The 27,477-nt window shown below is 37.2% G+C and overlaps 1 protein-coding gene across 2 annotated transcripts in view; it reads right to left on the bottom strand.

The window, feature by feature from the left end:
• Nucleotides 1-535: 535 nt before the first annotated feature.
• PLA2G4A (phospholipase A2 group IVA) overlaps nucleotides 536-27,477 on the bottom strand; it is a 169,895-nt gene continuing 142,953 nt past the window's right edge. For both annotated transcript variants that reach the window (XM_047705424.1, XM_047705425.1), the window contains 4 exons: nucleotides 22,992-23,176; nucleotides 10,969-11,164; nucleotides 9,307-9,464; nucleotides 536-1,130 (listed from right to left, as the gene is read on the bottom strand). In XM_047705424.1, the coding sequence (XP_047561380.1) occupies nucleotides 999-1,130; nucleotides 9,307-9,464; nucleotides 10,969-11,164; nucleotides 22,992-23,176 (671 nt within the window). In that variant the 3' untranslated portion in view covers nucleotides 536-998. The remainder of the gene's footprint in view (nucleotides 1,131-9,306; nucleotides 9,465-10,968; nucleotides 11,165-22,991; nucleotides 23,177-27,477) is intronic.

The following is a 27,477-nucleotide window of genomic DNA, read 5'->3' as shown; positions in this document are numbered from 1 at the left end:
AGACATGTCTTGTGGATACAGCCCTTGTTACTCTTCTGGATTTTTCTCTGACGTCAACTGCTCTCTGGTGGACAAACAGTCCAACATATTCTCAAAGTAAAATGTTAAACTAGAAGAGGTTACATTTTTGTTTTCTCTACTTGCTGAACAGAGATGTAGCGTTTGTTCAAGAAATGATACATGTGTGGCTCAGTTGTTAAGTGTCTGCCTTTGGCTCAGGTCATGACCCCAGGGTCCTGGGATTGAGCCCAGAATCAGGCTCCCTGCTCCAGGGGATCTTGGAGCATCTCCCCGCATCTCCCTCCTTCTCCCTGCTTGTGTTCCCTCTCACTGTCTCTCTGTCAAAAAATAAGCAAAATCTTAAAAAAAAAAAAGATACATGCTTTCTCCTTTGAGAAAAATAACCATGATTTAAAATGTTAAGTTTCACATTACCATTTAGGATTAACAATTTTTGTGTTTGAAAGCCATGAGTCTGAGAATCTTTTGTAGCTACAATGCAATACTCCATTAAAAATAAACAAACTCAATTATCTCATGCTAATTGCATATGGATATATTTATTTCATATATGTATATAGGTGTATATAAATAAAAAATAGTGTTGTCTCATGGGTTGAATAAATCCAGTCAGTGAATAACATTTTTACACAATGCAAAGTCGTACTTATTGAGACTGAACTGTTAAATATTCTAAAAGGAAAATATATTTTTTTAAAATATTTAGTTGGTGAGGAATATCTAAAATTACAGTATATGTCCCTACATTTGCATCAGGAAATCTATACCGACAGAAAACATAGCTGAGTATATTTTTACATAATCACATCATCTCTCAACCTAACAAATTTGTAAAAATATTATTCTCATACAGCTAAATAACTGCACTTTGAGTACCAGCCAGTCTCTTGTGATCTGTACTATGCTTTTAAATCCAGTTGTAATGGAAATTCAAACCACCTTAGCATCAGAAATTGCTGCACTTCCCACTGCACCAACTATGCTGCAGGTTTGTTTAGAAACTCTTTGTTGAAGAATCGTCTTGCTTCCACATTACTAAGGGAAACAGAGCAGCGAGACGGATTCTGTCTTCTGTATTCAATGCTTTCAACTATGGCGTTCTTTATCACCTGCAAATAGACAGAACGGATGTATAATTAGCATTGCTCTAAACTCATGTAAACATTTATTTGGTCAAAACAAAATCTAATTGATCTTTTTATTATAGTTTTCTTTTTGAAATAGAGAAATCTCTAAGTCATGCTTGTGTATATGTAAATCCAACATCCCACCATTATACTCTTGTTAAGCTCCTATCCAGACGGTCTTCCTTCTCCAGCCAGAGAAAGAACTATTCTGGGAATGTTCTGGATTTTGTGCTGATAAAATTGGAAATAAATTGTGTGTAACCTGGTAAATTTATATTTATTCTGGTTTTGAATGGGGGAGGTGATAAGAGGGAAGAGATAAGTAACTACTAAATATAGCATTTATGTTCTTTACAGTTAGTGGACAAGCAGAAATGAGGGACCACAGGGGAGTAGAAGACCTTCTTTAAGCCTAATGAGAAAAGAAGGCATTGCTGACGAATTGCCTTGCTTTCTCAGCTAAACAAACACAGTTATAAAACATGGATGTTCTCTATCTAGAAAATACCACACTTGGTGATTTTACTGATGATGACTTTCTTATTCAGACTAATTTTCATATATACTCAAATTAATGGTGACTACAACCTCTAAGAATTGCTATTCCAATCATATCCTCTTCTAGTGTGACGTCAACCTAGTTAAGAACTTCTGGAAAGAAGGCAAGATTTGGAATTTGGTTGAAGCAGTTGTTGCAAAACGACGGAAAGAGCTTTGGAAGAGAGGCCTGTATATTAATATTGGCTCTGTTGCTTATTTGGAACGCTTTCAAAATCACAAAGTCTCCATTCCCTAGGACACGACTATAGGATTTCATCTTAATCAATAAGCTAGAAGTTTGAGAGCACAGAAGAAAATCACAGGGACTATTTTACAATTCCCTTTATTCTCTACCCCAGGGATTGTTAAGTGACATTAAAGTATTATCCACGTGTTTCAGCCCTCTGCCATACTTGGCAAACCTGAGCAGCTTAGGACTCAAGGCCCCCTCACATCCAGATCTAGAGTGGCTAACTTGGCCCTGGAGATGTGTAGAGTGGTTTTCCCCATCCACATCTAGTGTCACCAGGCAAGCCAGGTTCAATGCCAGGAGGAGAGAGATTCGTGACCTGAGTGGTGCTAACATGCAACTAATATTCTGTGACTTTATGTTGGACCCGATGGGCAGGCCCATCTATTTCCCTAATGGTAACTTTAAACAACAAACAGTTATATTCTGGAAAGAGGGATTTATCACAGAAATATGACACCTCTTTGCTTTATGATTTTTAAATTACATATAGAGAATAAATATAATAAAACATAGTATCATATATGTATGTATTTATAACCGTCTTATGGGCTCAAATGTTAGGGAGTCTTTTAAGTAAAGCAGGTATATGGTGAGCCCCTTTTCCCCATGAGTAAGGGAAACATAACGAATTCTATGGTTACAGAAGAGGCTTCAGACCTATGAAGGAGACCTTGACCAAGAATCTCCAGGCATAATCACTTCTTGGCTATGTGAGATCAAGGGGAATTAGCTGAAATCCTTGAACTTGTTTTGTCTTCTTTAAAGTGGGAATAACAATACTAGTCTTGTTTTTGTGGGGATTGGAGACCCTTTATATGAAGTACTTTGTACAACACCCAGCACCTACAAAACGTTCCACAACTAGAATCTGTTTATTGTTGTTATTTTCAAACTGACCATATGTATGAAAATGCAGGAGCTTTACTATGGATATGAGGCTATAAAGTTTACTAGAAATAAACACACAACGTATATCCAATTATGGACTTACATGGTAAAAGTCAGGAAATCAATCCTGCTATTAAATGTGTCCTACTACACTTTTTTTTAAGATTATTTTTTTTCGTTGTTTTAAAAATTATTTTGATTAATATATAATGCATTATTTGCCCCAGGCATACAGGTGTTTTGTTTTGTTTTGTTTTTTTAAGATTTTATCTATTTATTTGAGAGAGAAAGCGAGTGAGCTAGTGTGCAGGGCTTGATCCCAGGACCCTGGGATCATGACCTGAGTTAAAGGCAGATGCTTAACCTACTGAGCCACAGAGGCACCCTCCAACCCCACTGCATCTTCTTTTAATAATCTCCCTGCTTTCTAGATACTGTGTCGGCAAGTTTTCAGTTAGTTTCTCCTTCACCATACCAACACAAGACACAGGAACCCTCATTGCAGAGAAATACCCAAGTCAAATAAAAATCAACTCTTCACTTTCTAAATATCTAAAAAGCTTTAAAATATATAAACACATATACACGGGGGAATTATATTAATAATGACTGCTACCAATTTCTTTATAATGAATTAATAAGTACAAAAAAACTCAGCAATATCAATACCATGAACTAGTAGTTTTCTCGTAAGTGGACCTTGGCAGGTGTTTCTAGTAAACACGCCATTATTATGAAGGAAATAAAACATTTGTATTTATTAACTGAAAAAAAAAAAAAAAACCCGCAAAATGTATGCAATTAGAATGCGCAAGTTGAACCACTAGGTGGCACATTAACACTGTGAAACCTTTGCCCCGATTTTTCAAATTGCTGCAGAACATAGCCATTGGTTGTGATTTATTAATTCTATAATATAAACAGAAGAGGCTACCCTGAGTCCCACATCAGTGCTAAACCCAAACCTCCCGGCATGATACATGGTACAGTTCCATGTATCCAAAGAAGCAATATTCCATCTTTGAATCTTCCTATTTTTTTAAATAATATTAGGTGTAATCTTCAATAGCGTTTATATCTAATTTCCTCTTTCGTTCCCCCGTGAAATTCATTGAGATTCTAAATCCTTCCCTTCTGTGGTATCCTACAACAGCCCTCCTCTCTCAAACGTCTCTAACCCTCCTGCCCCCCGCCCCCCATGTCATCCTTCAGGGGTGCCCTTCCATAGCCTCCTAACTGTTGGTCCAGGCTCTCTCAATCTACGGTGAGAAAGGCAGAGAAAAAGAAAAGGAAACATGTGATCGTCTCCCAAAAAGGAACAAATTTAGAGACATGAGATTGGTTAGAAGCAGCCCACAAGCAAATACTGAATTCCCACAACAGAACATTTAAAATGACCTCAACGAAGAAGTTATCACATATATTGAAAGAGAAATAAAAATTACAGATACAGAAGAATACAAGAAGATATTCCAGTCTAAATTGCCAAGAATCTGCCAGCAAATGTCTGCCTTTCCCATAAAAACATAAGTGTTTTTCAGAGTCCATAATCTGAGGGTTTTGAAGGGGCTGGGGGTGGGAGGTTGGGGGAACCAGGTGGTGGGTAGTAGAGAGGGCACGGAGTGCATGGAGCACTGGGTGTGGTGCAAAAACAATGAATACTGTTGTGCTGAAAAGAAATAAAAATTTTAAAAAACAAAAAACAAAAGAACATAAGTGTTGGGGCACCTGGGTGGCTAAGTGGGTTAAGCCTCTGCCTTCAGCTCAGGTCATGATCTCAGGGTCCGGGGATTGAGTCCCCGCACTGGGCTCTCTGCTCAGCAGGGAGCCTACTTCTTCCTCTCTGCCTGCCTCTCTGCCTACCTGTGATCTCTGTCAAATGAATAAAATTTAAAAATCTTCAAACAAAACAAAACAAAACAAAACCAACCCCCAAACCAAAAAAACTTAAGTGTCATGAAAAGAGCCTTATTAGTCTTGTCAGTTTTGATTGCAGCATTCTCAGTAGAAAGACAATCCTGTAAAAAGCCTGAAGGTGGGAGATCATGGTATGTGTAGGAAGCATCTGGGAACTGGTCTGGCTGGAAAGGAGACTGTGTTTGGAAAATAGTAGGAAATAAGACTGCCTGAGAAACAGATGCTCAAAAGTGAGGGAAAAACCAGCAATCCCATCTTGGCTCCCCACATGACTGTGTGACGACCTCCATTACCCTTGACTCAGTTTCTTCACCTGTAAATAAAGATACCTACCTCAGAGGCTAGTTTTGAGTGTTAAACAGTTGAGGAAAAAATATCTAGCTTATGTTAAACACTCAAAACTTTTTTTTGGTTCTTTTTCTTTTTTGCATGAGTGTATCCTTAGTTACTAAAACAGTGCCTGACACAGGAGATACTCAATACATACGTGTCGAATTAATGAATAAGTAAGATGGAAAGAGATTATAGGCAACATTAAAGATAGATGAATTTGGGCCTCACATACTAGGCCATGATATAGAATAAGCTTCTAAATGACTTTTAAAAGATAAAAACTTTAACTTGTACCTAAACGCTATTATGAGATGAAATATCAATAAATTAAGAATTAAGTACCAGTACTTCTGGATATATACTTTTCCTCATTTATTTATTAATTAATTTATTTCTTGAGAGGGAAAGAGAGTGCAAGCAGGGGTGGGGGAAGGGCTGAGGGAGAGGGAGAGAGAGAACGTAAGCAGGCTCCATGCCCAGCGTGGAGTTCACCTGGAGCTCACCATGAGGCTCCATCTCATGACCCTGAGATCACGACCTGATCCAAAATCAAGAGTTGGATCCTTAACTGACTGAGACACCCAGGCACCCCACTTTTCCTTATTTTAATTAGCATCTAGTATTTAACACTTTATAGAAAATATTTGAGAAGGAATTTTAAAAGCTCATTATTATGTACCATTGGCATATATTGAATAAACCGACACATAACCTGTTCTTAGAATGTGCCTACTGATTTAATAAATTGAATGAGTGGGACTGCCTAATAGGACATTTTCCTGTGAGCGCTGCATCAACAAGGTCCTGGGAAAGGAGCTCTCAGAGCCACATTCTCTCCAGAGCAAGCTGGTGGTTTATGAGGAGAGCATGTAGCCACACTCCGTGCCCAGGCATACACCGTGTAGAGTCTACGTGGTCAGAAATCCTGCCTCCAACTCACAGACCTGCATCCTTGCTACCCCTTCTCCCTATCACCTCGAACTCTTCAACAATTTCAGCCAACAAGTCAATGGCATTTTAAAAATCATTCACAAAAATTTTATTGCATATTTCTTTTAGGGGCCAGGCATTGTGATGAGTGTCTCTGGAGGATACAAGAGGTAAATAAGGTCAGTTATTGTTTTTAAAGGGTTTCAAATTTATAAGTCAAAGCAGAAGACAATATAAACACTGACAATAATTGTTACCATTATCATATTAGGTGCTTCAATTTGTTGAGTATGTCCTACATGCCAAGCCCTTAAATTATATTATTTTACTTAATCCTCACCCTGGTCTTGTAAGATATGCCATCACCATTTCCCCTTAGAAAAGAGGAAAGGAAAATTTGGAAAAGTTAGCCAAAGTATCCACGGTTACTCAGCCAAGAGGGAGGAAGCAAGGATTTGAACACCCAATTTGGTCTGACTCCAAAGCTTCTGCATTTCCTGCATACCACATGTCTATTGGTGTAAGTCACTCTATGTTTCTATGTTACGTTTTTTAAAACACTCATACACAAACCAGCATCACTTCCCACCCCCCACCACCGCCATTAAATACCGCCACTGTAAAGGACTGAGGCAATGGTCAGTGAGAAGGAATTTGGGAGGACTGAGTAAGTGTGGACACCTGATGCTGACGAGAAACCCAGGCTGCTGTCAGGACGGGAGCAGAAACAGAGTGAACATTCTCTAAAGATGAATGAGAATTTTGGGTCAGCCAAGCAGGCCAGCTAGGATCTCTGGGGAAAATAAAGCAACAGAAGCACACAGCTGTGGGAGACAGGGTGGCCTTTTCAGAATAAAACATTGAGCCAGAATGTTACTTGAAGATGAAAATTTGCCTTAAGCCACAAACGTGAAAACCGTCTTCTCTGGAGTTGGCAGTGGGGATCTGCATTAGAAGAATTTATATTCCCAGGTTCACAGTCTACAAGCCTGTGGCAAGTGATTACATTAGCTGCCTTGCTGAGGTGTGATTTAGTAAGCTACTCTATTCAAATGGTGTGGGAATGAGTGATTTAGCTAATGACTGAGCCTAATGAGCTCTTCAGCATTTTACCCTGGCACTTTTGTTGGTCTTTTATCATTTATCAAGAAACTTTTGATTCTGATAAATTATGTTTTCTTGGTTAAAAGTGAGGGTTTGGGGAGGGTCATCAAAAAAGAGACAAAATGTCAGTGAACACTGGAATACCTACCTGGGTATGAAAGGTACACTCATGCAGACACACATACACACACACACACACACACACACACGAATCACTTGAACACAAGTCTCAATGGTCATGTAATCTAAGAGCAAGCTTACATTCATTCATGCCACCTCCAGCCCCCAAAATTTACTGCCTCAGCTGCTATTACCTGTACAGATTTGTCTATATTATTAATTCTGGGCATTTGCAAAGGTCTTGGGGTGTATCCATCCTGGTATAGGGAATAGACACACATAGGTAAGTTTCCCATTTATCGAGCGGCTTCTGACTGTTCATACATCACCTGAGGATTCATTCTTGGTATCATGACAGGTGCTGTTACACCTGTCTCAGAGATGAGGCAACTGAGGCCCAGAAAGTCTAAATAGCTTATTTCAAGTCACACATGTGGTCCATCTGAGATATAAATGAGATATAAAGCCCATGACCTGACCTTGCTTCTACACGCTATGCCAGAGAATTTCTTGGATGCCATCAAATCTTGCTTTATTAATTAATGTATGATGAATGAGTTATTTTGGAATTTAGTCTGTTTTTGCTCGAGCTTTTACTTTTTCCTCTATGTGTGAAACAAACTACTTTGAAGAATATATAAATAGAATTATATCATTCTTTATAGCAAACAGCTTAGCAGGCTTTATATAAACCAGAACTGAAAAAAACGAGAAAAATGTAGTTGTTTAAGTTACAGATATAGATATCTATCCACTCACACTCATCTATAATATACACAGATATGTACATATACAGATATAAATATATATATGTATGTATCCTTTTATTTTTCCAAGTCCAAGAGGATATTTATATATCCCTACAGTCTATTTTTTTTTTCCATTTGGGGACAACTGATTGAGTTTAGTACATTTCATCCCAAGGAATACATTGTTTTGAGTCTGTTAGTTTCATACTAGAAATAGGATTTTTCTGATATTACCCCTTATTTCTCTTTTGACAACATGGGCTTTTATAAAACACAAATCTCTATCTTGAGAATGTCTGTTCACTCCCTATAAATCATAGATTAAAAGACTGATTTTCTCTTAATATTCTTTAAATTTTCAGCGTAGTATATGGATTCCAGATGACCACTGATTGAAGATAAAAGAAAAAAGAAAAAATATATTTAGAAAACTAATCCCATATACACAGACCCCTCATCCATATATTATGCTTTCTTTGGCCCCATTTGTAAAGTATCAAAAAGACTGACAAATCAGATACAACACGTTTCCCTTTCCAATTAATTTCTTTTTCTTTTACTCTTTTTTTTTTTAAATGTGCAAAATCCAGCTAGGATAATGAACTTGGGCTTTCACAATGGATAATAATTTGTCAGACACTGCAATTTGGAACTACAAGCCAACATGATTCCTGTTACACACACAACAGTGTTCTTAAATGGTGAGTTAGAGATTACAGAATTTCACACAGTCATGGAATCTTAGTAGCAGATATAGTGGGGTTAGGGATGACCTCAGTGAAGAGATGACTTGTTTCTGAAGTTCCTAATGCAAAGTGTATGTGTTATCTCATGGGCTAAAAATGGGAAGGCTGCTACTTTTGGCAACATTCCCAAGACCTACAAAAATAAAGGCATTTAAAAGCATGAGTGTATCTATGAAAACTTGTGATATTTTAGCAGGTTAACTACACTTCTGGTTATACTCACTTTCCTACTCTTATATTTCCTTTTTATCACTTTTCTTCCTACTCATAACTTATTTTTATCAGATGATGAATACATCAGATACCTTGGGAAAGAAGCTGAGTATTAAACAATCCTTCAATCAAATAATCATACAAAATATGGGCTCTGCCAATTTAGGGAGATTACTTTTTCTTATTTGTGAATTTTACAGTGTTCTTCTGAAGAGTAATAAAATAATGTAAAAAAATAAAATGGTACGATTTGGGTGGTATCGATCATAAATCTTATTTTTATTTTTAATGAATTAAAAAGGTATTGCTATGTTCATGTGATATGGAAGTATGTGACATTGTCAATGATCACAGGAGATACTTACATCAATGTTGTTCAGGGTATTGAAGTGCATGAGATCATGTAGCCTTTTGAATGCTTGATTTGGATATTGAAAGTTGAAGGTCGAAAATGGTGATTCAGGGTCATCAAAAATATCAAAATCCGCTATCTCTTTCTCTTCTTTGGTTTCTCTTGGAACACCTAAATATTAAAAGAGTCTCAAATGGTGTGATTTTGAAAACAGCAAAATATCTCTAAAACCCAAGGAAGAAAACATACAAATAGCTGTAAACATAACATAGAGAGACCCCACTGGGGTCACGGGATGTGTAGTAAAGACTGTTATGCTCCCAGCCATATTGCCTGGGTTGGGATATCCAGGTGTTACCTGGGAAACTTCCAATGGCCCACATCTGCATCTTTCTACCCCATCCTGCAATGGTGGGGGGCTGTTTTGCTAGCAGCAGGATGTAAATTCTGATAAATAACACTGTCCCCCAGGCAGCAGTAAACCAAAGACTCTAGGAAGTTAGGATATAAATGCCCCAGTTCCTTTGCCTTTTGTGGTATGAATAGGAAGGATGATTCTAGAACATAGTTTCTATTCCATTTCCTAGGCTTTTTCAACAGGATCAAATGCACCTCATGGTAGTTGGCTTACTGACACATCTTTTGTTGTCTACCTTCCTTTATCACTTCCCTACATCCTTAGTAACATTCCCTAGGTCCACTCAAATAAACAGTCTGCACTTGAATTCTTTTCCTGAAATCTACTTCTGGGGGAATCCAAACCAAAACATTATCTAACTGTGTTCATGCCACAGGAATCCCCTATGCAGTCTCTCCTTGAGAATTAATAGAAAATTAGATAGAAAATTGATAGAAAATTCTCTAGGTTTCAAGTACTCTACTGTTCAGTAGTAACTAAAAATGCCCACCAATTCTTCCTTCTCTTGTTTTGAAGTGTGATTTGTAATAACCTCCCTTCTCTGTCTTCCATCACCATCTGGAAGATCCCTTTCTTCTCCATTGTCCCATGTCAAATCTACCATAACCATCTTTCATATCTTTCCTGTCATAACTGCACTTTCTGGTCCAAGGATAATATGATTTTTAGGCCTTGAGTATCCTGCCCATCAATCTCTAGATCTCCTTTTGTAAATTAGTATTTTCCAGGATATAGAAGAATCTATAGACTCTGGATGTAATAAAGCAGGACAACCATGCCTTGAACATGATTCTCTTTTTCTGTGAAATATAATGAAACAATCTGAAATGACTATGTTGTATTGTTGGATTATATTAATCCTGTGGTCACTTAAAGTTCCCAGAGTTTTTGCATGATTTGTTCTGAAATAAGGGCTCCCTTGCAAGGGTAATTTTCAAAACATTTAATAATCCCTAAGTCAAGGGTGCCAATTAATCAGAAGTAACATCAGTCCAGGTTTTGAGTAAAGCCCTAGAGATTTTTATTGAGCCAGTTGTTGACGAATCAGTTTCTGAATTATGAAGAATGCAGGGAATCTTGGAGTGAGAAAGAGGGAAAGTACTTGAGGTCTCAGGATAGTAGCTATTTATCAAGGTAAGGGAAGCATTCAGAATTGTAGTAGCTAGTACAGCAAGTGCCATTATAAACCTACTTAATAGGACTCTTGCTCCTTTACCAGATCTGTACTTTACAGAATATAATTTATTCCCCACGTACCTGGAGCCTTGTACTTTCTGAAGTTGATGTTGGCCAGAACAAAGTGGATGATAGTTGGGCAATCTTTCTCCATATCAGGATTCTTGGGTTTAAAGACATAGCATTCTTTCAGACCTTCTCGATCAAACACTTGAGGATCAATCTTTGGAAAGGGGAGCTTGTTCATTCTGGCCCACTTTTCTGCAAGCAGAAGTTCCTGTGGAGGAGATGTAAAGATGCATTTGGGAATTTTCAGTTTTCGTTTATTCATTTGGCCTGGCCATCATTCCATATTCATCAGGTGTTAACTGTGTGCTAGCAATGTGCTCCTTGCTAAAATGAATAATGACCCTGTTCTCAAGAAGCTCATTAATCTGAAAAAAAAAATCATAAAAGCACTCTATAAACAAACTCATTATTATGTTAGTTCTTGGCATAGAGCTCACTCCATAGAAGGCATGTGAAAATTTACTGATGAATTGAACTGAATGTAATTATAGTGACGTAATTGTTATAGGAAAAAAAAATTAGGGCTCTGGCTATTTTATAAGCCATGTGAACATTTTTTAACCCTTCAGAGTCAAAGAATGATGAAACAAAATGAGGAACACCCTGGTACTGAATTTTCACCTGTACCTTCTCAACACAACCAATTGAAAGTAGTAAATTTTATGTATACAAATATATTTGAATTACTCTGAATCAGCTTTTTTTTTTTTTTTTTTGCTTCTGTTTATGAAAAGAATTTAGCCTCTAGACTCAGAATGTTCTATGTGTAGTGACCAAGAATGGGCCAGACAGGGAAACCAAGAGTTTAGTTAATGGACGTGGCAGATGGTGTGATGGTTTCCACCTATTAGCTTCCTTGCCGGTATGAGAATTATACATCCCCACCAGATTGAGAGGACACCTAGACAGAGTGACAGCAGCTCATCTATAGCTGCTGACATGAAACATGACCAAGAAACATACATGTTTGTTGTTGGCCACTGAGATTTTAGGTTTATTTCTGCATCAAGGCTGACAAATGTTGTGGGTAAGCATACACATACAGTATTAGATTTAAACAAGAAAGCATAAATCAATATGGAGAGATGCCATAAATACAGCTCATTTATATTTATGTACAGCTTAAGGGGTAGTAGGAAAAATAAGAAGCAGACTCTCAGTGGTAAAAGGGCAGACTTGGGGGGGCCTGACTGCTGGAGTTCAAATGTAAGCTGTGGGACCATGGGCATGTTTCTTAATGCCTCCACACTCAATAGCCTCAACTATAAAATGAGTATGATAATAATAATGTATATTCACGATTGCCATTAGAATAAAATAATGTCCGTGCAATATTTAAAATGGTGCTGGACACCTATCACTTCTATACAGAAGTTTGATAAATAAATGTCAATGAAGAGAGGAAAAGAGGAGGAAAGGGAAAAGTAAGGAAAGAAAAGGAAAAAGCAAGAGAGACAGGTACAGAGAAATTCCCATAGCAACGAGGTTTTAGGGAAATGATCATTATGATCTTAAGTTATTTTAACTACTCTTTGTCATCACATCTATTTATTCATTGATAACCATTAGCTGCAAATCAAAGCTCCAATGCTAAGAGGTGGGGACATCACCATGAGTGAAACTCTTGTCATTATGGGATTTATAAGCCTGGTGAGTGAGAGATAATAATCAATTAACTCCTTTGCTTAAAACCGTAGTAAATACTATGAAAAAAGTATTCACCATGAGATTTGCAGTATATGTGGACTATTTCCTCCGAGTGTACATTAATTCATTCTACAATTATTACTAAACACCTGCTATGTTCTAGGCATAACTTGGCTGTCTTTGAATCCTGGACAATCATAAATCAATGGGAAAGATAAATAATAGATTTCATCGTACAGTATGATAGAGGCAGAGGATGCGAGGGATGGCTTCATGCCTGGGCTGTGGAGTCTGAAAGGCCCACCTCAAACACACTTTGATTTACTAGCTGGGTGGTCTGAGACACACTGTATAGCCACCACAAGTCAACAGGGAAGAAATTATTTTGTAGTGTGTATGTAGTGATATTCCCCTAATGGCACCATGGGAATCATAAGAACCAACCAATCAACCAAACAGGGACCAGGCTGTTCACTATCCCTGAAATAGTATGCTCCCAACCCCATTTCACCTACATTCCACCTGTTTATTTCTCAGCAACTCATTTTCTATCACTGCATGTAAAGTTAATACCATTATCTTCCTCAGGATTGCTATGAGGATTAAACAAGATAATGTGTTTTTTAAAACTCAGTAATTTATATTTAACAATATTATTTATATTTTAAATATTTATATTTAAATAGCACCTTAAATTTATAGAAAAATATACATTGAACTTTCACTGTTCTTGATGCTTTTGGAATGTTGTGAATTTTACATTGATCAACTCTTAGTACCATTTACAATAAAAATCTGGGAGAACAAAGGATTTAATGTATATTAAAACAGTTGTTACATAAACTACTAGGAAAAACACATTTTACTAAAAAATAATATATTTTATTATATAGTATATTTATATATAGTCTAGTTTGAAATATGAGGAAATTTAAGGAAACTTTTATCACTAGCTCCTTTTTTTTTTTTTTTAAAGATTTTATTTATTCATTTGACAGAGAGAGATCACAAGTAGGCAGAGAGGCAGGCAGAGAGAGAGGAAGAAGCAGGCTTCTGAGCAGAGAGCCCGATGCGGGGCTCGATCCCAGGACCCTGAGATCATGACCTGAGCCGAAGGCAGCGGCTTAACCCGCTGAGCCACCCAGGCGCCCCACTAGCTCCTTTTTTTATTCTTTTATCACTAGCTCCTTCCTGTTCAGTTGAATTATTCAGCTTATTTCTTGTCTGGTACTTTCACAATTTTTCAATCAAGATTATTCAATACCAAAATAAAACCAAAAGTTCATACTGTGGATCAGTTGCGTGAGAATGAGACAAAAAAAAGAGCTTTCTAGTGTTTACAAACATGACTCAGGATGACTAACCATGTGTGGATGTGTGGGGAAAGAGGAAAAGGGAACTTCGTGAGGTAAAAGACCAAGCTATTTTTAGATAGATATATCATGCTGGAATCAGGAAGCGATCGAAACTTTCCCTTTCCTGATATGATCCTTCTGTGGAAAAGGTTAAAAACTGATGACTGTAGAGACGGTGATTATGGGATGGAAAAACTACCTCCTTCCTAATGTCTCATTTCTGTTTGTAAAGACTGAGAAACAATGACCCAGACTATGACTAGAGCAGACGAGTTTGAAAGGGGTATTTTGGAAGAATGCCATGAGCGAGAACACGGCTGCTTCGTAAGTTATGGTGATATGCCTAGCGTAAGCGTCCATTTTGGTTGCTGGACACCTCAGACACTTCAGACTTCCATAAACTAATTCATCGTAAATTTATACAGTACTAAAATGATTTTCTGTGGAGATAAAAATTTGATAGTACCCTTCACCCTTGATAATTTATAGGATGTACTCATTTTTGAGTACTAAGACACTGTGAAGGATAAGACGAGCAGTCTAAATGACACAGAAATATATTCAAACTATAGCATGAGTGGCATATACATGCCACTTTATTTATTTTTATGTATGGATAAATATATACATGTATTTTTAAAATATATAAATATTTATATATTTGTATATAATAAATTAGATTTTCTCAAGCGGAAATGAGCTTTTTCTCTGCACACACCTAGGGTATGTGCTTTCTATGATGTTTCTCAATATTTACAGTCTATTTTTGGATTGGGAAGAGGTATAAGTATAAATATGCATGTGAATATGTAAATAAATTGAATCTTAAAAAAATGAAGCAACGGCACCTGGGTGGCTCAGTGGGTTAAAGCCTCTGCCTTTGGCTCAGGTCATGGTCCCAGCATCCTGAGATCGAGCCGCACATCGGGCTCTCTGCTCAGTGGGGAGCCTGCTTCTTCCTCTCTCTGCCTGCTTCTCTGCCTACTTGTGATCTTTGTCTGTCAAGTTAAAAAAAAAAAAAGTCTTAAAAAAGAAGTGGGTTAGGGGCGCCTGGATGGCTCAGTGGGTTAAGCCTCTGCCTTTGGCTCAGGTCATGATCCCAGGGTCCTGGGAACAAGCCCCACATCGGGCTCTCTGCTCAGCAGGGAGCCTGCTTCCCTCTCTCTCTCTGCCTGCCTCTCTGCCTACTTGTGCTCTCTGTCAAATAAATAAAATCTTTAAAAAAAAAAGTGGGTTAAAAAAATGAAGCAAGTAATAGAAGATACAATGGGACAGAAACTACAATTTAGAATTCAGTATTTTGTGGGTATGGTCATCATCACTTCCAATAAAAAGTATGCTGGTATTAGGATCTAAGAACTTTATAATGCAACAGGTGTGAAAATAATTTTGCATATTTAATAATAATAATAATAATGTAATTTACATGGTACTTTATAATTCTTGTTACTTCTTCACTAAGATGTTACTATACCTTCACAAAAGTATGTAGAGAACATAATCTTGGGTATATCTACTCATCACAAGGCATCTTATCCTTAATGTCCAATACAGGTGTAGTGGTTTCAGTGGGGGCCTTCCAAAAGAGAAGTCCATGTTCTTACCCCCCTACCCAGCCCCAGGACAAATGAATGTGACCTTATTTGGAAGAGGGGTTTGCAAATGTAATTAAGCTGAGGGTCTGAGGATGAGATCATCATGGGTAATATGAGTGGGTCAAAACCTGATGACAAATACCCTCATAAGAAGACACACACAGAGGAGAGGCCATATGGAGCAGTGTCCAGGCTGACACTGGAGTTATGCAGCCATAAACCAAGGAAAGCCTGGATCTGCCAGATGCTGGAAAAGGCAAGAACAAATTCTCCTGCAGAGCCTTTGCAGGGAGGGTGGCCCAGAGGAAACCTTGATTTCAATTTCTGGCCTCCCGAACTGTGAGAGAATACGTTCTGTTGTTTTAAGCTCCCCCCGTTTGTGGTAATTTGTGATGGCAGCCCTCAGAAACTAATATTTGAGGTAAATCTGTAAATGCTGCATTGAGCAAACAGGCAGTTCCCTTTATCAGCCATGGTGGATCAATGCCTGGAAAACTAACACTTGGACCTTTCTGCCATGATGGGGCAGCGACCCAAAACACAAGTCAGAAGTAAATCATATTGCAGAGGCTCTAACACAAGGATCATGCCATAATGTTCACAAATCAATTGGGTTCTTGTGGGAAAATACAATTCTTTTTCTGTTTTGTGTGTGTGTGTGTGTGAGAGAGAGAGAGAGAGAGTAGTTTGATGGAATTTTGGCCTTAAGTGAAAGAGAGAGAGAGAGAGAGAGTTTGATGGAATTTTGGCCTTAAGTGAAAAACAGAAAGATGAAGTCAATGTAGGTACATTATTTCCATCATTTGTGAAGACTAGCTCATCTCCAATTTTTCCTTCCTTCCCTCCTCCTCTTTGCCTTCCCTCATTGCCTCCTTCTCTTCTTTTCTCTTTCCTTCTTTCATTTTTTTTAAGAAAATGAACCCATTGTTCTGCTCATTAAGCATTTAATAGAGCACTGAAAAACTGAGTTAGATTTATGTTCAACACATGGCAACCTAATATAAAATAACATTACTATGGCATAATAATTCTAGTACCCTCCATAAAATTTAGTAAAGCCAAAAAAAAAAAAGAAAAGAAAAGAAACTCTAGTGGTAAACTCTGAAAATTCCTATACTCCTTGCTGGTTCCTCACCAGAGCCAAAGCTTTCTTAAAAATGTTTTTTGTTTTATTTTTTCTAAAATCACAGTCTGTTTCTTTTGCAGACTTGAATAGGAAGACCCTGCTTATTTTCATGACCAACATTAAAGATAAATGCTATCTCCTTGGATGGACCCTAATGGTGAAATAAATTTGCATGGCATATATCTAAGGTATCAAAGGGTTAACAAAAAGAAACTTGACAAAATGAAACATAGAGCTGCTCTTCTTAAATTGATTACTAATATTATTTAGAATCATGAGGCTCAGATGTGCTCACAAATAAAAAAAAACCCCAAAACTAAACCAAACAAAAGCCCTCCTCCAGTATTACTGATAGTGACGTCATCAGTTTCCAAGGCCAGTTACAACAGATATATTAAAAACTGTGATTGCTGCTATCAAAAGCCACGATATCTATCATTCATATCTCCCTGACAAAATCTGAGACTTAATATTCTTATGAAATGCTTTTATCAGTAATTGTGAAATAAAGCATATGGTTTTAATTTTTGGTCCAGCATTTTTGCTCTGCTCTTTTTAATACACATGGCATTCGTATTTCTCAAAAACAGAAAATTATTCACTATTTAATTGACTTAATAAAATCCTGTTATTACACTGGAGCTTCCCCCCTCCTCTCAAAAACCTTTTTGTAGATTCCTCATCAACTTTTAAACGTTTTATCTAAAATAAGTATCCTAAAAACAATAAAAAATAAAATAAGTGTCCTACTTCAGCATTAATAATGTAGTGTCTTTATCTATTCAAAAATTATATTTGGGGGGCACTGGGCAGGTCAGTCGGTTAAGTGTCCGACTCTTGATTTCAGCTCAGGTGATAATCTCAGGGTTGTGAGATTGAGCCCCGAGTCAGGTCTGTGCTGGGCGTGGATCCTGCTTAAAAATCTCTCTCTCTCTTTCCCTTTCCCTCTGCCCCTCACCCCTTCCTCTCTCTAAAAAAATTATATTTGGGTAATCTTTCAGATCCATAAAGAAATACATATTTTATAATGACAGTCATAATACTCATTAGTTAAAAAAATCATTTTCAATATTCCAAGTGAGCCTAAAAAATTCATTTTGTTCACTTTGAACCTTCTGAGGTTCATTTTTTGGGGGGGAAAGTCATATATAGTATATTGCAATTTCCTGTATATCAAGTCTCTGAAAATACAATTCATTATGCCAGAGTAATGGGTTTTATATGATACTAAACCAGTAATAAAAGGAAATATATACATATGGGAAAGAAGGGTGAGATGAAAGGAACTGACTAAATAAATCTAAAGCACATCTATGAGACTGCACAGCTGGAAATGTCTACAGAATTTGTAACTCTCTATATACGGAGTGACTGCAGACTCTAAGATGGTAAAAACATAATAAAGTTATAGTTATTAAAATACAGTTTGGTATTGAGAAAAGAATTGTCAGATTGTCAGATGAACAAATGGAATACAACAGATTAAACACAAAACAGATCTAGGCATTCTACGCTAATAACATAGTAATGCGATAAAGGAAGCATCACAAATAATGTTTAAAAAGTCTTTGAGGGACTGTATTATTATACACCTAATGTATTGAAAAATATTGAATTAGAATATTTTAAAATATCATAAAAAGAAAAGTATCAATCTATATGGGACTGATTTTGTTAAATAGGAATTTCAAGAGTAAAACCAGTGAAAGAAGTGAACGTTAAAATCATAAATACTGAAAATGTTAAAATCATCAGAAATAAAAATCACAATACAAATGACTCATTAGATCATATTTGCAAAAATAAGACATACTTTAATATCCTTAAGATATAAAGTAATACTTCTTCATGAATAGCAGCAATACAAAAAATCCAATTAAAAAGTCTAAAAACATGAATATACGATAACCATGACAAACTATTAACTATAACAAGCAAAGGGAAAAAATTGAAGCAAAATGTTTTTCTCTGTCATATTGTGAATATTTTAACTTAAAAAAATATTTTATTTATTTATTTGAGAGAGAGAGAGAGAGCGCACAAGTCAGGAGGTGGGGGCAGAAGGAGAGGGAGAAGGAGGCTTGACCCTAACCCTGTTTTGACATGGGGCTGTTTTGACATGGGGCTCGATCACAGGGCCCTGGAATCATGATCTGAGCCAAAGGCAGATAGATGCTTAACTGACTGAGCCACCCACACACTCCAACCTAAGCAATTAATAAAAAGTGTGCAAACTGCAGGGTCATAGGGTAACTATTTTTAATTTTTTAAGGAATCTCCACACTGTTTACCAAAGTGGCTTGCATTCCCACCAACAGTGTAAGAGGGTTCCCCTTTCTCCACATCCTCTCCAACACATGTTGTTTCCTGTCTTGCTAATTTTGGCCATTCTAACTGGTGTAAGGTGGTATCTCAATGTGGTTTTGACTTCAATCTCCCTGATGGCTAATGATGATGAACATTTTTTTCATGTATCTGTTAGCCATTTGTATGTCTTCTTCGGAGAAATGTTTGTATCAACATGGACAGGACTGGAGGAGATTATGCTGAGTGAAATAAGTCAAGCAGAGAGAGTCAATTAACATACAGTTTTACTTACTTGTAGAGCATAAGGAATAACATGGAGGACATTAGGAGAAGGAAAGGAAAAGTGAATTGGGGGAAATCAGAGGGGGAGATGAAGCACAAGAGACCATGGACTCTGAGAAACAAACTGAGGGTTTTGGAGGGGAGCGAGGTGGGGGGATGGGTGAGTCTGGTGGTGGGTATTAAGGAGGGTACGTATTGCATGGAGCACTGTGTGTGGTACATAAACAATAAATCTTGGAACACTGAAAAAATCAAATAAAATTTTTAAAAAGTGTGATTAAAATTCACGTGCAAGTATAATCATTAGAAAGAAAGTGACAAGATAGCAATAATCTGAAAGTTGGAAACAGAACATTGTTAAAAAATTCTTCCATATTCACATATAGAGATACCACGCTATGTTTATAATTATGTTTAAAAAATATTTAATGGAGTGCCTGGGTGGCTCAGTCGTTGGGCATCTGCCTTTGGCCTGGGTCATGATCCCAGGGTCCTGGGATCGAGCCCCACATCGGGTTCCCTCCTCAGCGGGAAGCCTGCTTCTCCCTCTGCCCCTCCCCCCACTTGTGTTCCCTCTCTCGCTGTGTCTCTCTCTCTGTCAAATAAATAAATAAATAAATAAATAAATAAATAAAATCTTAAAAAAAATTTAACAACATAGGAAAATGCTCACAATATAATTTTAAGAAGAAAGAAGCAGAATGCAAAGGAATATGATCCTGATACACACAGACACACACACACACACAGAGAAGAAAGACTGAAGGAAAATGATAAAATAGCAGCTATTGTCTATGAATAACAGAAATGATATAAATTCCAAATCTCCAAATTTTTTACAGTAATTATATATTTTTTTAATTAGAAATAATCAAAGTCCATTTTAAAACTACAACAAAGTACAATGCTTCTTTTTAGAGGTACAAAGTGATATCCTCAAACCTTTCCAATATTAACTCATGAGGTAGTAGAGCTGTGATTCCTGTATAGAATGATGGCTTTGACATTTTACACTCCCATTGGTGAAATGAATAATACAGTGTCTTCCACCTCCAGAACTAGCTTCTAAGCTATCATCTCAGAGTCATCCGTTGGAACTCACCTCCCCATTGCTGCTCATGGGTCATCAAATCCAGCTCTTGGCTTTCTTAGTTGCCTGTGCTGTACAGTACTTCATTATTCTATATCTGGATTATAATAAATCTTTTTAAAAATTTTTTAAAAATTTTCTTAAAATTCAGGACTTGAACTCATGACCCAGAAATCAGAATCTGAGCTGAGATCAAGAGTCAGATGCTTAACTGACTGAGTCGCCCAGGTGCCCTGTAGTAAATTCCTCTTAATTTTAATCTTTTGCTCTCCATTCTCCAATTTGTCCTGCTTTCCACTGTGGGATTAATCATCCTATAATTCCAATTTCATGAAGTTGTTTGTCAACTGCAAACTCTTCACTGATTCTCTATTTCTCATCATCCAGCCCTAAAGCCCTCCTAATGGGAACTTAATATTTATCACTTCTGATCAGATCACTCCATCTACCCAGATGTGGTCACTACCATCCCTGTGCCATTTTTGTCCTGTTCTATTTATTTCCCTGCTCATCTACTCCCAGACACACTGATCTATTCTTATATGGATCTCCCATAACACACATGCTTATATAAAACCAAGTAACTATTTAAGAGTAAGTTGCTCATTTTCCTTCCAAGTGACTCTTGTGTGTAAGTCTTTCCCCCAAGAAAGCTAAAATGTTCTGGCCATCAAAAACCATGGTTTATCATTAACTGCTGCACAGAGTGCACAGCACAGAAAAAAATACATGTACAATGTGTTCAAAGGAGGCAGTTTATAAAGGGGAAAGATCATTAGATTGTCCTTCTGGAGCCTTGAAGTCTGGTCCAGCTTGCCCACTTCTTAATTAGCACTTTCCTAGGTAGGTCCTGGGCTATGTCCTGTTCACCCATTATCTTTTTTAATTTGTTCATATGATGAAATTTCTCATCTCACCAACCCTTGTTTTCTTGTCAGAATACTAGTAACTGCCTAAAAAAATATCAAATGTGAAAGTATTTTTTAAAAATGAGATTGCATATATTAAAGAGCTGTTATGATAGCTACTATTAGTCTTGAGACCAGTTTCATCATAGAATAATGGGAAGGGAAGCAGATGTCAGAGGACCTCGGTTATCACTGACTTCCTGGTTGACCTGGGTTATCACTGGCCCTTCTTGGTTGACCTGGTTATCACTGACTCTTTCTGGCTGACCTGGGTTATCACTGACTCTTCCTGGTTGGGAGATAATAACTCCATCACTCTCACATCATTTCATTCATTCACTCAAAAAAAATGACCTATTCACACTTTGGCCACATGATTAAAACAAAATATACATTCAAAATAGTGTTCCAGTTCCCAAGGAGTTCACTATATATATATGTATATTATATATGTAACAAATACAGATACACCATGAAAACTGCCATATTTAGAAGAATCTACTAAGTCCTTCATACTGAAACTATCTGCAAAGGTCAAGAAAGATAAAGTTTGAGAGGTGTCTAAAGAAAGTTTGAGGTTTCCAGGTGGAGGAAACAGTAACATTCGTGGTCTCACTTGAGAGAGGCCACAGTGCTGCTAAGCAACTTATGTTGTCTGTTCAGAAATTTTTCTCATTTCTTCAGAGGCAGACTTTTATTCTCCCCAGGATCCTGGCTCCACCACTTCCACCCTCTCACTCTCAAAAGATAACAATGAATTCTAGTTTCTACAAGACTGAGAAGTCATCAGATGAGTACTTTCTTAACTTCCCCTCTCCATGCCTAACAGTGACCTTCCATCACAACCATCATCTTCCTCTTCCCCTCTTGCCCCAATATCATCGTTTCTATATTACTCTCTGCCTGTATTTTTGTATCTCCTTTGTACTCTTCACCCATGTAGCCTTCCAAGGGCTGTGACCCTATGATACATGCCATCTTTCCATTTTCCAACATCTTCATTAAGGCCTCCCCACCACTAGCATTTAGTCACATTCAAGTCTCTTCCATTAACAACCCACCTCTCCATATACACAGTGTTCCTGTTCCCCACCTCTTGCACATACAGCACATCGCCTTCGTCCCTGAACAGTCTACAGGATTATCTCCATTTTCTTTTCTTCCACTCCTCCTTCAAGTCATTGCAGTACCATTTCCACCCTCCCAATGTTACTGAAACTGCCTTTGTCCAGTTCACTGAAGACTTCCTTGTTAAATATCTTCAACTGATCCTCACAATACTGAACACTTCCTTGATTTTCATTATTTTCCCCTGAGAATTGCTGTCGAATCTTCAAAATTGTATTTTATGCCATCTTCTCCAAGTACAACTCCCCATGCATGGTTTTAATTATCTTTTACGTGCTAACATCCAAATCTCAGCCTAATTTCCTTGAACTTCAGATACATTGCATAATTCTTGTTCTGCTTAAGACTGTGAACTTTAATGTGGGCCATGGGAAATCATTTACAAGTTTTCTCTTTTTCTTTTTTTCTCCTTTTCTTTTTACAGGTTTCTTTATGAAGGGAAGTGATTGAATCGCATCTGTGTTTTTAAAAAATGATTCACAATAATGTAGAAAAACAGGTTAAGGAATAAGAAATTGGAGGAAAGAGGACCAAAGTATCTACAAGGCATTCAAAAGAACATGCTAGGTAATGGAATGCTATATAAATTCTCCTTACCTTGAACGGAGGACTAGAGTCACTTGGTCGTGCAGAAAAGTCGAAGGAGATAATAAGATCAACTCCCCTCTGAGGTCTCAGGATCAAGGGGTATGGCAGATTAAACGTGAGGCCACTGTCCACGACATGAATCTTTTTACTTTTGACATCCAGAGGCTCATATATTTGCTCAAATTCATCAGGATCTTTAAAAAGGAAAGAAACAAAAGAATGAATTAAGTGACCATTTAACATCATTTAGAACATAAAAATATTTTTAATGTCAATTTGTGAGCACAATTTCATATGGTTAGGCCCTCAGGGGAGTCAGACAGAACTGGGCATGCGTCCTTCCTGCTTCAGCAACTGTAAATGAACTAACTTTAACTCAGAGTTTCCACTTTCAGGATAAAGATCAAATAAGGGTGCTGTGAGGATGAAGTGGGATAATGCATAGAAAGTACTTACTCAGGCCCTGGCATTAACTCTAAGCTGTGATCATGATTCCTTTAACACTATTACTTCACTTTACCTAGATCTTCACTGGCTTAAAAACATTCCCTCAGACATGATCTTGTTTTAAGTCATAACACACATGTGAGATAGATGATATCTATTAACGAAGGATGAAATAAATTCATCTCTGTGGTGACAGAACAGGGGAGTGGCGAAGTCTGAATGGATCCCTCACTGCATCTCCCAAGGTGACAGGAGTCCAAGGAAATAATCCAGTTGACACATTCAGCAGACATGTATTTTCTGCTATGATGTGGGCTCTATTCTAGATGCCGAACAAGATGCAAACTCCACTCTGACAGAGCACATGACTAATAAATCAGTGAACAAATAGCCAGTTCAGACAGTATTAAATACATTGCAGAAAATGACAGAGGGTCATATACAAGGAGTAACTTCAGTTGGATAATCAGTAGAGACCTCTTTGAGAAGAAGACCTTGAGCTGAGACCATAAGATTAGTAATATAGAACTGGCCAACCAAAGATATAGGGGGATATTTTTTTCCAAGAAGGGGAAAGAGCCAGAGCAAAGGCCCTGAGGCAGAATCAGACTTGGTATGTCTGAGGAACAGCAAGAAGCCCAGTGTGGCTACAGTATTGGAGGAGAGTAGAATAAGGTGACAATGGGAATCTGGAAGAAAGCAGGGTCTAGAAGTCATTTGCTTTAACAGTAAATGGCAGCATGCTTCTCTTCACGTTTATGTGTGGCGCTCCTCATTCACTTCACAGGAAAAAGAGATGTGACCAGAATTGAACTGATTGAGCTGAATGAAATGACATGCAACCCTCACACATGTTCTGTTAAGAAGAAGGCTGGAAAGTTCAAGAACAGAGTGAAGATGTTCATACTAGACATGTGTTACGATCTCTGAGAAAGCTAGTCATTTCCATTTGGTAAGCCTTTTCTCAGAGGCACTAGTAAAAATTAGAGGGTAAGACTGAACTGTGTTTATAAAATTCCCTATACAAGGTAGTTAACACCTATTTTCCAGGAAAATGGTCAGCACTAGGTGGGAACCCACTGTGTGTTAGTTTCCTCCATAAATTTCTAAATAAGAAATTTAGAAATCTTATTTAGATTTCTAAATCTAAATAACTCAGAGTTTAGTGTTACTAACACTAGTTCAAGTTAGTTCTTAGGTTCAAGTTTCTGTGATGGATAGAAATTTGGACTCTTGGCTAGTAGCAAGAGTCTGACTATAATTCTCTCATAGTGAATTTTATTATGTTTAAGAGCAAGGGATCCCAAAGAAAGGCTAATTTTTAAATTCTTCCTGTCCCATTAAACCCACAATTCTTCTCATCATTAAAATATGAAACACACCAATGGAATAATTAGGCTTGATGTTTATTCAGTGTGAATTGAAACAGTTCTAAATTCAATCTAGGCTTGGTTACTTAAGAAAATGTTATTATCCTTTAAGTTTTATAGTTAACAGGGAAGCATGTGTTTTTTTTCTCTTCTGTTTATTAAAATTTCTCACCCTTAGAATACTGAATAACAAGTGAATGTTATAAACATATACCAGTGTGTTTAAGAATGAAGAGGAAAAAAGTTTACAGCTGAGGTGATTTGTACTACCCAGAACTGGTAAATGAGAAAAGGTGTGAATGAATGGTCTTAAAAAAACAAATATGCTAAAAAAAAAAAAAAAGTATGGGGGAGTGGTTTAGACAAGAATAAGGTCATACATTTGAATGTATGGCTGAATGGAAAGGTAGGCCAAGTTAAAAAAAAAAAAAAAAGTCTTGCTGTAGCTGAGGTGAATGTGTAGGCCAACAAGGAGAGAAAAGAGAAATTATTCGGTAAATAATTATCTCCAGGTTAATTCTCCTTTCTTATTAAGTATGTGTGGATTGTAATGAGAAAGTACTTTGCTACCAGCCGAGAGTCTAAATTTCTATCCATCACGGAAACTTGAACCTAAGAACTGTAACACTGAAAAAATATATATATTCTCAAACATGATTTTAGTATTTACTCCTCTGAAATGTGTATTGTTTAAAAATTACATATGGCGGCGCCTTTCAAATAAATAAATAAAATCTTTAAAAAAATTACATATGTAAAAAAATTTTAAAAATACAAGATTACATATGTAAACTTTTTAAAGGTGAACAATTGTGGGTCTTTGTCTTTTATTAGTTTTAAATATTTGACTAAGAAGCTGGATATTGATTACGTGGGTACTTTTATTTCTCCTAAAAGCAGCATTCTTTGAGTGTCTCTCATGTATTAGAAATTTCATAGATGAGATTTAGTATCCTTCTAAGACTCTTAAAAAAGAGGTATGATTAGTGTCGTTTGAAGGTTAAGGAAGCTAAGACCCAAGAGGTCCCGTTTTGCACAGTGAGAGTCAGGATTCCAAGCCAGGCCCAGGTCTAAACTGTCTGGACCGTGTGTCACGTGGTTATTTCAGCAACTGCTGGGGCCACAGAACTGAAAAGGTTCAAAATGGCTAACTTAAGAAGCAGCGATTACAGTGTAGAGAAGCTAAACACATGCATCTGTCAATCATTAAAACCACATTAATACAGGTCTTTAATCACAAGTAAACACAAACATATTAAAAACACATTAGCAACTATATATATATATTTTTACAATGCAGTGATTTTCCCTAATATAATAAAGTATCATGACAGTTCACAAGTATTTTTCTTTGGCTTCCTACAGTGAGTGCTTTTTTTTGCATTTTAGCTAAAGATTTGCCAAAATAGACCATTTCTCTCATATTCTGTTTGCTATGCTTCTTCTCATCATGAAACTGGTTGTCTCCTTTTCTCCTCTTTTATATCCAAGATAATATCTAAGAGACAAATCATGATGTCGCCAATTCCCAGCTCTGGCACGTAGCTAAACACCATGGTTCCACCCTTCTAAATAAACTGACAGGAAGTAGTGTTTCTTCACTGTGTTGCAAACAATAGTTTTGCAAGATATTAACAGATGTTCTGTACACAAAATAAGAGTGTCATGAATAGGTTTGAGAAGTAGACGATCAATAGCTTAAAGTAATACCCAGTGATATTGTGTGTTTCCTAGTCTCACTACACCTTGGGCTAACTCCTCTTTCTAATGTAGATGCTACTTAAAAAAAAAATGCTGCTTTAATCTTCACAGGAAGTCTGTAAGATAGGTACCACCATTATTTCTATTTTGTAAGTAAACTTGGAGTAAATAGCGAGGACTGTTGCAACCTCTCTGTCCTATGGTTCCAGGTTCCATCAGGACCAGGGGTGTTGGTTTTTAGTTTGGCTCTACTTTTCTATCATTGTCAACTGAGGTTTATGCTAAGTAACTGCTCAAGACTGTCCTGCTAATAAATGTCCCAGCCAGGATTCAAAAGTATGCCAGGCTGCTTTTCAAGTACTATCTTGAGGCACCGTGAGCAGGGCTGCTTAAATTCATTAGAGTATCCCACTGCATTGTGAAGAAGGGGATGGAGTTAGTTCTTCCAAATTTATTTGAACTTGACCCTGATTTATTGTATGACATCTACTAGAACGTCTGAGAGAGTCTGATAAATCCCACTATGGGAATATCCTCCCACAGTTTAAAGCATACATGGTTTCTAAACCTGTAAATGAATTAATCAGGTTCTTTGTTAGGGATGGAAACATGCCACGTTTTATAATTATGTACCATTTCCTTAAAAGCAGTTCAGCTATGGATATTTGCAATGGTCATTTAAAAAAAAAATATTTATCTATTTGAAAGAGAGAGAGAGAACACAAGCAGAAGGAGCAGCAGAGGGAGAACAGACTGCCCGCTCAGCAGGGAGTCTGATGTGGGGCTCGACCTGGGACCCTGGGATCACGACAGCCAGAGGGAGAGGCTTAACTGACTGAGCCACCCAGGTGCGCCTGCAATGGTCATTTTGTAAATACCTCACATAGATTCAATTTACAATGTACAAAAACGTTTGGATGCTTGTGTATTGAACTCTGGCCTAAATTAACGCATGCCTCGATTTTTTATTCCAGATG

This window comes from Lutra lutra, chromosome 15 (genome assembly GCF_902655055.1).
Source record: "Lutra lutra chromosome 15, mLutLut1.2, whole genome shotgun sequence".
Classification (NCBI taxonomy): Eukaryota; Metazoa; Chordata; class Mammalia; order Carnivora; family Mustelidae; genus Lutra; species Lutra lutra.
Note: the sequence above shows the minus strand (reverse complement) of the source record. Positions and strands in the feature narration are given on the sequence as shown.